The sequence below is a fragment of the Mercenaria mercenaria genome, chromosome 7 (genome assembly GCF_021730395.1).
Source record: "Mercenaria mercenaria strain notata chromosome 7, MADL_Memer_1, whole genome shotgun sequence".
NCBI lineage: Eukaryota > Metazoa > Mollusca > Bivalvia > Venerida > Veneridae > Mercenaria > Mercenaria mercenaria.
In genome coordinates this window covers 3,287,286-3,301,907 of record NC_069367.1, presented here as the reverse complement: position 1 = coordinate 3,301,907, position 14,622 = coordinate 3,287,286, and the positions used below count along the sequence as shown (strand labels likewise).

The 14,622-nt window shown below is 36.3% G+C and overlaps 1 protein-coding gene across 1 annotated transcript; it reads right to left on the bottom strand.

Annotated features, from left to right (window-relative positions):
- Window positions 1–5,847: 5,847 nt before the first annotated feature.
- On the bottom strand, window positions 5,848–7,605 carry LOC123556085 (uncharacterized). Its single transcript, XM_045346681.2, has one exon. It carries the CDS (start codon window positions 7,603–7,605, stop codon window positions 5,848–5,850), a length of 1,758 nt encoding a protein of 585 aa, XP_045202616.2.
- Between the last annotated feature and the right edge of the window lie 7,017 nt (window positions 7,606–14,622).

Below are 14,622 nucleotides of genomic sequence, written 5' to 3'. Positions count from 1 at the left end.
TGACGGAAAGCGTGTGACGGGCGCAAGATTTAACGTCTGTTAGTCAGTTTTGCGTGACGTGAAGCATGTGACTGCTGTGGGTTGTACCGCCTGTCGTTCTATCCTCGGTGATTCAAAACACTTGAAACGGCTGTAGGATTTACAGTTGTGTATCACTCACTCCTGGGTGACGTAAGGTAAGTGATAGCTGTAGAATTTACAGCTTGTTGTTCAGTCCTTGGTGACGTAAAATATGTAGTAGCTGTATGTTTTACCGCCTATTTAGAAGTTTGGGATTACGTAAAGCATCTGGAGCTGGCACAAAACATTATTATTCTGAACATCGCTCGTCTTTTATTCTTTTTTGCGCCAGCGCCATTCCATTTTAAAGTCCGCCTCGGATTTATAAACATATGTGACAGGTTGTTTATCAACACAGGTTTATTAACCTTATTTATTGTTAAATTGTAAGAAATATTTTAGCCTTTATGTGCAGGTTTTAAAGTCGTAGCCTATATACGGGAGTGGTCTTTTGCACAAGCTTAATTTATGGTTATTTGTTTTAGGGTGTGTGTGTGTGTGTGTGTGTGTGTGTGTGTGTGTGTGTGTGGAGGGGGGTTGGGGGACACTAAGTCGGGCTATAGGTGATTAAAACTGTCTTCTTCTTTGTTTTAAAACAAAAAGGTCAATTTTTCCTTGCTCGTACACAATGTTTGTCAAATAATTATACGGGATCCTTGTCGAGCAATTCAACGGGAATTTATCTCTCTGTGTATGTTTATATCTTATGCAGTAATATGCTGTTCGTTTCTTATTTTGGCGGGAAAACTGCACGTGACTTCTGTTGTGCTCCATCGGTTCTTTAATGTAAAATTACATGCTGCCATCATGGTTTCATATCAACAGAAACGATTCTGATTTCATCATAGAACGTAATGTTGAACTGTTCTGTAAGTAAACCAAATAAAAAATGCGCGATTCTGAGAGTAAATGGATATCGTTTCTGCACGACAGTGACTAGCTCTTAATTAATGATATTTTTCTTTCAGAGATATCAATATTTTGACTATGTGTTCAACTTCAAAAAGGTCGTTAGTAAAAATACGCTGAATCACACAAAAGACTGTTAAGTGCTATCTTTTCACTTATTATAGCGAACAAAAAATTAATTGCCAACTGAACAATGTTTAATGTACCCCTGTAAACCTCGTACTCTTGCAAGCTCATGTACTCTTTGTTTTCAAATAGGATACGATTAACCAATGATGCTATTTCATATTATTTTAATAATAACAATAATTATTCGGAAAAGAGACCATGACCCATTCTACCTTTTTATCCTCAGCGGCGAGTACAGAAGTGTACATGCAATATCTGCAGTCTTAAAGAAAATGTGTATGTTTAAGTGTTTGTATGTTTTCCGAATACTCACTGGTTTATAAGGCATGGAATTAAAAATAACTGGACATTTCAGTAACTAATATTTCATTATTAGATCTAGATACTAAATATACATTAAAAATACAGAAATATTAACAATTTGTTTTAAGAAAACTAAATATTTCTATTTCTAGCAGATCAGCATCTTGTAAACGGTCACGAGGGCCTTTTTCACGGGTGGTAAACGCGCAACCCAATTTCCGCTGGGAATACGCTTAAAATGGGTTGCGCGACTTCCGGTGCTGGTGTTGCGCGTAAAAGTAGACGAAATTGAGGTATGTGAAGTCATGATTTTGCTTAGTATGAGACAATAATATTATTTCTCGGAAAAAAGAAAATACTATTCGACACAAATATGATGATACACCGTATATATAAAATATCTGGTTTGTAATTTATGATTCGACTCTATTATCACAAAAACTCTGGCGGCATGAAGCGTGAATAAAGTATGAAATCAACAAAAATGGAAGTTTCTGACCTCATATACATAATCTGAGGATATCTGATGCTTTTTATGATAACTCAACTGTTATAAAGTAACGAATATCAAAATCCTTTGCTTCAAATCCTGCTTACGGGGACATAATTGACAAAAATCACCGGGAATGTCGTTTGCGGTCCGGGAATGGAGTTGATCGTATACATTATAATGTATATAATGTATACGCGCAACTCCATTCCCAGGGCGCAGCTCCATTCACGATTGTTTTTTGCCAATCTTTCCCCTAAAAGCAACATTTCGTTCAAGTGTATGTAATATTCATGACTGTTATACACGTGTTTGATCATTAGAAGCGTCACATTTCCAGAAAGAAGGCACAAGAGTTAGAAAATCTGCATTTTTCATTTTTTGACAGACCGAGCCAGCAGAGTTTTCATGATATCAGGGCTGATTCTTAAATTAATAATTTGGTATTTCAAACATATGATCTTTATTCATTTTTGTGTCGAATAGCATTTTGCTTTTTTCAAAACACTCATAAATATGTCACTATTTACAAAAACAAAAACCCACCTACCTCGAATTTGTATATATTGATGCGCAACACCAGCACCGGAAGTCGCGCAACCCATTTAATGGTATTCCCAGTGGGAATTGGATTGCGCGTTTACCACCCGTGTTATAAGTATTGACCTAGATCTAAGTCTCACCAGTGCAAATATTTTGAGTAGTAGATATCTAATTATTTTTATATTAAAACATTTTTTATTGTCCTTTCCGTTCAGATTATTTAAGGGAATATCCAGACAGACTGCGAAGTTTAGTTTCTTCTTTTATTCATCAAATCAGCAAAAATACTTAGAGTCGCAACTCGGCGAGGTGTAAAAATTATGTTAAATCAACTGGAGTGAAATTAGTTTTTTAAATGACAGAAAAAAATAATATAAGAAGAATGTCCATGTATTACGTATTAAAATAACGAGACGTTCGCACGCACAATTTTGTTTGATGCTTTTGTTTCTTTTTACTCCTTGGGATTTTCTGTGTCTTTTTAGCTCATCTGATTTTTTGAAAAAAAATGATGAGTTATTGTCATCACTTGATCGGCGTCGGCGTCGGCGTCGGCGTCGGCGTTGCCTGGTTAAGTTTTATGTTTAGGTCAGCTTTTCTGCTAAACTATCACAGCTATTGCTTTGAAACTTGCAACACCTGTTCACCATCATAAGCTGACCCAGTACAGCAAGAAACATAACTCCATCCTGCTTTTTGCAAGATTTAAGGCCCCTTTTGTACTTAGAAAATATCAGATTTCTCGGTTAAGTTTTATGTTTAGGTCAACTTTTCTCTTAAACTATCAAAGCTATTGCTTTGAAACTTGCAACACATGTTCACAATCATAAGCTGACCCTGTACATCAAGAAACATAAATCCATCCAGCTTTTTGCATAAATTATTGCCCCTTTTGGACTTAGAAAATCAGTTTTCTTGGTTAAGTTTTATGTTTAGGTCAGCTTTTCTCCTAAACTATCAAAGCTATTGCTTTGAAACTTGCAACACTTGTTCGCCATCATAAGCTGGCCCTGTACAGCAAGAAACATAACTCCATTTTACTTTTTGTAAGATTTATGACCCCTTTTGGACTTACAAATATCAAATTTCTAAGTTAAGTTTTATGTTTAGGTCAACCTTTTCACTTAAACTATCAAAGCTATTGCTTTGAAACTTTGCAACACATGTTCACAATCATAAGCTGACCCTGTACATCAAGAAACATAAATCCATCCAGCTTTTTGCATAAATAATTGCCCCTTTTGGACTTAGAAAATCAGTTTTCTTGGTTAAGTTTTATGTTTAGGTCAGCTGTTCTCCTAAACTATCAACGCTATTGCTTTGAAACTTGCAACACTTGATTACCATCATAAGCTGACCCTGTACAGCAAGAAACATAACTCCATTTTGCTTTTTGTAAGATTTATGACCCCTTTTGGACTTAAAAATATCAAATTTCTAAGTTAAGTTTTATGTTTAGGTCAACTTTTTTACTTAAACTATCAAAGCTATTGCTTTGAAACTTTGCAACACTTGTTCACAATCATAAGCTGACCCTGTATATCAAGAAACATAACTCCATCCTGCATTTTTCAAGAATTATTGCCCCTTTTGGACTTAGAAAATCAGTTTTCTTGGTTGAGAAATATGTTTAAGTCAGCTTTTTCTCAAAAGCTATCAAAGCTATTGCTTTGAAACTTGCAACAATTGTTCACCAACATATGCTGATCATGTACAAGAAGAAACATAACTCTGTCCTGCTTTTTGCAAGACTTATGGCTCCTTTTGGACTTAGAAAATATCAGATTTATTGGTTAAGTCTTATGTTTAGGTCAGCTTTTCTCCTAAACTATTCAAAATATTGAAACTTGCAACAGTTGTTCACCATCATAAGCTGACTAGGTACATTAAGAAACATAACTCCATCCTGATTTTTGCAAGAATTATGGCCCTTTTTGGACTTAGAAAATCATGGATAGGACAATTTTTCTACTATACAAAAAAATCAGAAGAGCGTCAGCACACGCAAGGCGGTGCTCTTGTTTATAATGAGGTGGCTTGGCCCAAGTATGAATTTGATAAGTTAATTTTAATTTAAAAGCCAACACAGTCTTGTCAAATATTAACTCGGACATCCAAATTTTGAGCTGACCCCTAGTTTATTGCGCTACGGGCGCCGCCATATTGGAAAGTTGACGTAACGTCATATAGCATTACGGTCTATGGGGGAAAAAAGATTACTTCTATAAAATGAACTTTATTAAAAATAAAAATGTAAAGAAGTTCTAGAGATATTGATGTATGGTATAAAAATGTTCTTTTAGACTACTTTACCGGCACTGATAACTCAGAAACGGCGTAAACGTAATAGGTGGGACAGAATTTAATATATTAACAATGGCACAGTGTCTGTTCTTTTAATAACTACTCGTACTCAATCCAATAATCATGGCAAAACAGTATAGAGTTTATGATATAATACAAAGTACAACTTTCTCACAATTAGTTTATTTTTATATATTTTAAATGTGGAAAATATCCATTAAACAAATTTAAATCTATTATATATATAAACTGCACAGTAACAACTGTCTAGTTCACATTTAAGGTAGTTCTGCACGTTTGATAAACCGGAAGTTATGGCGTAACGTCATTTACCCGGAAAACGTAGAATAAAACCTGAAATCGGCGTACGGAAATAAAATCATTTTATGAATTAATTGAAACCTGTGGGTAAAAGTATTATAATGGCACTGTTGCTATATTTCTAAAGTCAAAATATGATATTAAAACATATGACACGTTAAAAAAATCAAAATAATGTCTTAAAACTAGCGTGAATGCCCGGTTTACTTGAATCATGGTCAAATATCTCAAAAATAAGCACAAGGACCTATACATTTTATTTTACTAAATTTCAGGCTATGTGTTTATTTACAACTGTTAGAAGTTTCATCAAAATCTACATTTTAGAAACATTTCTATTCGCAAAAATGTCATGAAAGTAATGATTTCCCCATAGACTCTCATTATGAAATATTGCGTGAAGTCCAAATCTTTCAAATCAGTCTAGCAAAAGATCAAGCACACGGCCTTATCGTTTTTATTACCTGAATTTTCTAGGTATATTCTGAAGTTTTGAAAAATCAGAGTTTAATCAAATTCTACAGTGTAGAAAAAAGTTCGATCCAACCGTGCAGAACGTCCCTAAACTGTGCTTAGCTACAAAATTATCCATTAGGTGTGCACTGTTTTAAACCTTACACAAATATTTTTTATACACATAAATTTGTTAATTATATGTTTACAGAGATACTATAAAGTAATTGCTCATATCTGGCAATTTGAATTTTGGTCAATTATATATATCTTTAAACAGTCAACGTCATTCAGATAAACAGTAGCTTTGTTACTAAATGATAACAATAATAAAATCACCCAGAATCTGTAAGTTTGAACAACTGCAACTTCATTTTTCCCTTACAGCTATTTGTGACAGCAAGAATAGATTGATCCTTTGAAACACAGACTCTGAATGGATATACCATATCGATCTTAAACGATGACAAGATCCGGCCTGTTTGAGAAATCTGTACAACTGAATGCGTATCTTTACTGCAAACCAGGATACAGTCGGATGGACCTACTGCTACACCACGTGGTTCCTTGATCTGGTCGTCCTTGACATCGACTCTGGTGTTGGTCGCGACGTCATATATATAAATAGTATGCTCGTACCTATCGGTCAGTATCATCTTCTCAGTATTCCTTATATAGCTGCATGCACTATCGCGTAAAGAATATTTCTTATTGGGAAAGCTGACGCTGAAATATTTCTCTTCTCCTGACATTGATACAATACGAACAGGTGTTGTTTCATCAACAGTTCCTATAACAAAATTTCTCTCATCTTTTAGACATATAGATTCATACCGTGTCTTAACTTTACATGTCCTGATCAAAGTTATTTCATTTGATTTACTGACACGTAGAAAGTCTATCGTGTAGCAATCACCACTTGTTATCGCCACTTCCTCCTTAGATATAGCAACAATACTCTGAGGCTGATACGATAACTGAAATGATCCTATTTTCTGAGGCTTCTCATTGTAAATCAAACATTTCTTGTTCTGATTATCCACGGTAACCAGTCTACCATCCGGCAGGAAATCCAGTCCTGTGTAGAACGGTTCCTTGACATCATCTCCAGTCTTCTTCAACTTAATTGAAGTAATTTTCGTTAATTTCACGATCGGATCTACAGGTGCGACAGATTTCTTTGCTTCAGACAGGGTGTATTTTAATGTGAGCTTTCCTGGAACGTATGCAGAAATAGGAAATGGTGGAAACTTTAACATTTCATCAAATCTAAAGGAAACGGTAGCAGTCTGTAAATTTTGACGTTCATTGTCCACGTCCCTGCAAAGTTCATTGGCCTGTTTCTTCAATGTCTCTTCTACTATAAACTGCTGTGATGGCGTCCCATTCTGCAAAGCTGTATCAACAATTTCCAGTGACTTTGCAGCATCGGCGATATGTTTCTCACTACTGAATCGTTTCTTTGCCAGTTTATTAGTTACTGCAGCCTGAAATACGTCAGTTTCCCTGGTAACGTAAACTTCCAAGTCGTCGAACATTTTATTCATTTCACCTCTCATTCTTTTAATTTCTACAAATATTGCTTTGACATCTTTACTGACTTGTTCTTTCGATGAAAAAGTGTGTTTTACAATCATCTCCGCCTTTGATTTTACTTCTTCCAGTTTTCTTTTTAACTGGGAACCAGCAGGACGCGACTTCCCGACAATCTTCTGTACTTCTACGACGCTATGGCATTTCCGGTGATCCGCTATAGCACATGTGCTGCAACAAAGCTGGTTCTCGTCTTCACAGAAAAAATTCAACAATTCACCGTGCTGTGCACAATTGTCCATTCCTTTCATATCAAAAGAAGATGATATTAATTTCATTTCTGTCGTATTCACTAACTTGTGATTGTTCATAAACGCATAAACTGTATGTGCCTTTGAACATTCATTGCACTGAAATTCGTCACACTCTGAACAATACACATCAGCCGTTATTTGTAAATCCTTTTTTGAACATGGCTGACATAATATTTGTTCTTTGCGCCCAGGAACAGAATCGCCGGAGCTGGTTTTAGCTGCATTCAATTTTCTACTTTCCGCCATTTCAAACGGTTTTGGTGATGGACTTCAAATGCATCCTGCTTTTTATTACTTAACAATACACAATAGTAAAACCGAAACGGAAGGAAGGGGGGAAGTTACATCTCTTTCAATTTAAAGTGGATATCCTTGTAAGGTCGTTAATTTATACATGATCAAAATAATTACACTTACAAAATTCAGATGTTTTACAAAAGTGTTCTATTTGGCCGTGACTGCGAGATACGTTGAGAATACATCTATATATCTCTCAGTTTTATACCATATCAAATATTTCTCTATATTTTACAAATTGATGATTGCACTAAATTGTCTTGATAAATGCATTTAAATGTCTTGATAAAGGCACTAAATCGTCTTGATGATTGCAGTAGATCGATTTGATGAATGCACTGAAATGTCTTGATAAACCCATTAGATCATCTTGATAAACGCACTTGCCCTGAGATTGCACTAATTCGTCTTGATAAACGCAATAAATCGTCTCTATGAACGCACCTAATTTTCTTGATGATTGCAGTAAATCGATTTGATGAATGCACTGAAATGTCTTGGTAAACCCATTAGATCATTTTGATAAACGCACTTGCTTGATGATTGCACTAAATCGTCTTGATAAACGCAATAAATCGTCTTGATGAAGTCACTTTATTGTCTTAATGATTGCACTAAATTGATTGGATGACTGCACTGAAATGTCTTGATGATTGCAGTAAATCGTATTGATAAACGCACTAAATCGTCTTGACGATTGCAGTAAATCATCTTGATAAACGCACAAAATCGTCTTGCCGATTGCAGTAAATCATCTTGATAAACGCACTAAATCGTCCTGATAAACGCCCTAAATCGTCTTGATGATTGCAGTAAATCGACCTGATGACTGCACTTAAATAGCTTGATAAACGCATTAAATCATAAAATGTAGGAGTTTAACGAACAAGGCAGAAATTAGTATTATAATACATAAATGTATGTAATATATAAATATGTATAATTATATCAATTATCAGTTGAGCGGAAGATGTCTATATTCTAATTATTCCTGAACAGAAACTGCGGACAGAAAGACAGCGAAAATAGAAGCTAAACGATTTGAAGTTTTGTTAACTGTATATTATATATATGACAAAACCCTTTTAAATTTAAAAAATTCTGTTATTTGCAATAACATATTCAGTTTTTGTGGGCAGCGAAGCGTGACCACAGATTACCAAACCCAAATTTACAGTCAAAACGCTTTTTCCGAAACCGAAGACAAGTAGTTCCAAGTCTTCCAAAAATTTTTACGTAATTCAAGCCCTGTTTAACTTTCAGAAAGCTTCTAGATTCAACTTTATCAAAGAAATGCATTGCTTAAGTACATATATGTCGTAATCTATATAATATCTTATAACAAAAACAACGCGTATGAAAATGAGCATGCTTGCTTTGATCACATGACCAAATGTTCAGAAAGCATCTAATTAGCCCGGCGTGCGTTCTATTTCGGATAAAATTGCACCCGTGTATCCGTCGATCTTTGTAGCATAGAAATGGGTTTATGGAAAAATATATTGCATGAAATCAACAGAAGATGTGTTATCTTATCTATTTTTATTAGAGAAAGATACGACCCTTTCATAATATTTACGTAAATAGCTTTTATTTTGTACGACTTAGGAAAATACTTGCAGCCCTAACGGAGTGGGCGAAAAATTCGTACCCGTTTCCCGAAGATACGAACGTATGCACTTCAGTTTGATTTAATATTACATTCAAGCTGGTGTTTGTGACTGACATATCATTAAAGAGTATAATAAATTCGAAAGTAACATTATTTTTAACAAGTTCGCATTTTAATCGCCGATAGATTTGCGGTGTTTTCGTCCCCAAATATTCACCTACTGGCGTACGATTTCTTCTCGGATAATTATTCAATAGCGGGATTCGGAAGACTGCAATGAAATCATTAGAGGCAATTCAAACTAAGTTAGAAAAATTTCAATTTTCAATCTTGCATTTCTAACAATAAAACTCGTAAAAAGATCCTTTGGAAGCATAGAATGCAACCAAGAAGAATAATAGCAGACTCGGTTTGTTTGAGTCTGTTCATGAGAGGTAATGAATTGTGCAACACCTGTTACGACCCCTAGCACCGGAACTCTATTACACATATCTTGAATGGACTCCATGATCCCAAAGGGCTAGAAAATATAGCAACACCAAAACATACATGTTGTCATGATTATGAGGCATATTGTATTAATCTACAGCTGAAAAATGACCGAACGCAACCTGAAGATCATGATGAGTGCTGATATGGGAGACAGTATTAGTAATTTTGTTTGTTTTAAAATTGAATGAAATATTTAATGTGTGTGTGTGTGTGTTCGGGTTTAACGTCTTCGTCAACAATGTTTCAGTCATATAAACGACGGTGTCTACTTGTCATTGTAAATATTCTTTTGTGGTTGCTTTTAGTTTAAGAACTATTCTGAAGTGTCTTTTCTACGTAATTTAAGTATAATATATTCATAGCCTGCTTTTACCAAGATGAGATCTCATTTGAAAAAAAAAATTGAAAAAAAATCACCAGTCAATGTCACAGGGGTCTGAACATGGAAATTTTCGTTTCTGATCAATAACTTGAAAACCACTTGACCCATATGTTGAAACTTCATAGGATGATTGGACATGTTGAATAGATGACCCCTATTGATTTTTGAATCACTTGATAAAAGTTAAAGTAACAGGAACCAGGTCCGCGTTTCATGGAGAATCTTAAGTTAGTCCTAAGTCCTAGGACCTAGGACCAAAATTAGGATGGAATAGAATTGCACTTAAGAACATTTCAATAAACAATCTTATCTTTAGTCACAGACTTAGTCCTAAGTTTGACTTAGGACCAATTTGTACTCTCGAATTGAAGTTAAAAAATATAGCGCACGCGCTGTTTGCCGCAATATGTTATTCGTCTGCGACAAAATAAGGGAAGCGCCGCAGGAAAGCTACAGAACAGATCGGACTCTGAATACCCAGTAAGAAGGGGAAACATGCTCCTTTTGTTACCAATAGCGCTTTAAATTTAAAGGAGTGTCTGGAGTCGGTTTGGGTTTATCGGGAACTTTTGACATTTCTGTGTTAATTTTTCTTTTGTATAGACTTCAGTCATATTTAACAAGGGAAGCAAATAGATTTTGAAAAAAGCGGAAATATTTTTTATGATGTTCAATTCCGGAGGAAAATCAATTTAATTAAGAGTTGGCTGTATGATGTGTCAGTCAAGTAACCGGCATATTCATCATGTGCAGAAGTGATGGCTGAATACCAGATTTTTTTATTAGTTGGACAACATGAATACAGGTAACTGTACCATTAACCGGATATATTGCAACAATGGTGCAAGAAACCACAGTGGTCAAAATTAGTTTACTTACAGACTCTCGGGGTATTGTTTAGCTCGGGGGAAAAAAAATTTTGATCGGGTGAGACAAGTGAAAAAATTTCCAGTAGAGGAGAAAATTACCAAAAAAAAATCAACAGAAGTGTCTAGGGTATGGATCAGTAAACCCAACCTTAGAATCCAAATATGCCCCAAAATGTGCCCGCTGCACAACTGTGTCCTTTGTAACCTACTATATGCATTCGGTTACTGGGGTTACTTACTATATTGCTTTTTGGGTTTCTAGTGTCAGTGCACAAGTGTCCATTTACAACCCATTATATTCTTTTTGGTTACCAGGTTACTTACTCTAATACTTTGGGTTTCTGGGAGTATTTGGTTAATAGAATCTGGTGCTAGTTGTAGAGGGTACTAATTTTATCTTTAAAACAGGGGATGATTTCAAATGTTTGCTCTCGTATTTTTCCTCATCAATTTAAATACATGTATGTGAAAAGGAAATAACTTTAGTCTTTAACAAGTAGAATCTTACAGATTTATAATTCTTCAATCCCGAGCAAATTTTTACGCCGTAATTCTTTTTTTTCTCAGGACTGACGAGTTCAAATATTTATCTGAACGTTTTCTTTAGTAATCAAGTCATGAATTGTTGAATTGTTTTACTGCATGAGTAAATAATAACATACTACTGGAAATCGCTGTTAAAATTTCATATTCAATGATATGCATCGAACCCGTGCGAGATTAATTATAAATAAAATATTTTCAAAAAATGCCAAATTTATGATAACTAATAATTTAGCCGCGCCATGAGAAAACCAACATAGTGCGTTTTTCGACCAGCATGGATCCAACCAGCCTGTGCATCTGCGCAGTCTGACCAGGATCCAATGCTGTTCGCTAACGGTTCTCTAATTGCAATAGGCTTTGAAAGCGAACAACATGGATCCTGACCAAAATGCGTGGATGCGCAGGCTTGTCTGGATCCATGCTGGTCGCACAGCCACTATGTTGGATTTCTCATGGCGAGGCTCATATTAAACTTTCCCCAGCAATTACCTTATACATTAGAAATACAGTACGTAATATTACATATATATTTGTTACCGGGCCCCTAGCCACTTTCTTACAATTTCTTTGGAAACGTTCATAACCAAAAATACCAAATGAACTGACACAAATAGAGTAAACAAATCTGATATTTTAATTTTGTTTTGACAAGTTCTGTTCTTTAAAAATTTTGGACAGGAAGAACATGGTATATGTTTTCCACACATTTGTTGACCATTATGAGAAACAAAAGTAAATGAAAAATTTCAAAAAACAATTCCTTCTACTGTGTTTTGGTAACTGATTACATCATTTTACATGTAAAGAAACAAACTGTTTCTTCAGGCGAAATAACAGTACAAGTGGATTGCATAATTTATCCTTTTTATATCTTTTTTTTTTTTAAATAAATTTAATTCTTTTTTTTTTTTGAAATTTATTTCAAATACAAAACTCATTGGCATTTTGTTGCATTGTTCATTTTTTATCAAGATTTTTTTTACAATAATTGAATCGACAGGGAACCTATATTTTTTTTGTGTTACTTTTTTTACTTTTTGGAAAAAAAAAGTGAACTATCGAGCGAAAGCCGGTATCTGGAACAATTTACAAAGTAGATTGAAGTGTTAGATGAACACGATTCAGTATTTTTTTGATATTTCTTTGCAAAAAAATAAAAGATAAAAATAACCCAAAATACAGGGAAAAAAAAGGGAAGTCCAACCCTAGACAATCTTTTAAAAAAAAAGCTGACATGCTGATTTCTGCATTGTTTGCATTCATTTGGTTTTATGATTTTCCTTAGTACAAAAATATTAATGTATTTAAAGTTTGTTTGCTGCTTATAAATGGAATTTTTTAAAGTAATAAAAAAACCCCAACGCTTGTTACAAAACAATTTTCAGACAAAGGGTTTAACATTTTTTTTTTCTGTTTTTTTGGGTCACAGCATGCTGATAATACCCCTTCTCATAGGGTAGCCGGGGTTTAGCAGTGAGCGACTCAAAAATGCCTTTTAGTGATTTAAGAGTTGGCAATTGGTCTGCTGATGGTCAAGTGTGAGTCTGTGTGTTGTGTGTTTGTCACCTTCCCCTTTCACCTCCACCGCTGACTACCTTCTGGTAAAAAAGGACCCGGTGCTAAGTCCCCCTCCCAGTACAAAACCTTCTGCAGACAAGCCCTTTTCAGTCCCCTCTGGTTGGGCCCCCAACAGGGTAACTGAGCACCTTGCGGCCTGGGCAGAACTGCAGGGGACTCGGAGGAGGTCGCCTCCAACATGGGGCATGCCGGGCCCACGGGTGTGTGGAACCCCGGGCCCTTAAAAACCCCCCACATGGGACAAATGCTCCTGTGTTCCCAGGAAGGGTTTTAACTCGGAACAAAGGGGTGAGGTAACCCCGAAAGAAACCAGAGAGTTGAAGACAGAGGTGCGGGGCCTTTGGGCACTTCTTAAAACAAACCATAGCCCCCATGCAAACCTAGTCTACACACCATCCGATATTCAAAACGGGGTGCTAAATCTCTGGGTCCCTCCAGGGGGATTCAGTGCCGGCTCTGAGCCTCGACAGAGCCACCCACACTACTCGGGGCCCTCCTTCAATCCACAACATGAAAAGGGGGAGGAACAACCAAAGAAAGAACCAATCCCATCAACCTTTCGGGCTGACCTTTGGAATGCTGAATTGAGCAATCCCCAGAGAAAGACATAATGTTTTTTTGCATTCGGGAAATCACCTACACCCAAAAAAACCCTTCAAAGTCAAGGAACCAGGTTTCCGCTGGACAGAATTGGGGCAGACAAAAAGGGAGGCATCATGACTTTGGCCAGGAAAATATCACGTGTCCAACCAACACGCATAGGGTATCCGGTTCCAATTCTGAGCCCAAAAGAACGATTTCAGTTTGAAACTTGTGAACAATATCCCCAAAGTGACAAAGTTCTGTCCCTTGACAAAGTTACAACTGAAAACCCAGGTTCCCATTGTGGGAGACTTTTGACAGCCTCACAAAGTGGGGATTGACCACCTGGAAAAACTGGAGAGGAAGTGGAAACTGGCAAGATGATAACACTAAACCTCATCAACAAGCCGTGATCCCCCCAATTTTTACCCAGAAGCTGATCTTGCCCTTTTTTTACTGATGACAACATGGACTTCAAGCGGGGAAATCAATGAACAACAGGGGGTCGCCCCTCGCCCCGTCCAAATTTCTATGGACCGTATAGCCTCTACTTCACCCAACATCCCCAAGGAACACAAGAAGGCAAGGGGACCCTTTTAAAACCCAAAATCTGAGTGAGACTCTGTAAAGACATCAGAGTGGAATAAGACGTCAACTGGGGTTTTCAAAAACTTCAACGCCAGAAACTTTTTGGCTGTTACAGCGCCCTTCCAAGGGGGCCCAAAAAAGGAATAAGCCATTACTGGATATGAGTTTTGGAGAATCTACAGGCAAAGTTATCAGAACCAGGGGGGAAGCAGAAAACAAACCTCAAAAGAAATAACCTCTCTCTACAGCAACCTGGCCCTTCCTCAGCACAAAAGGGGGAACCGAGGAAAGTGGGGAAACAAAAAAGCCCGCTCAAC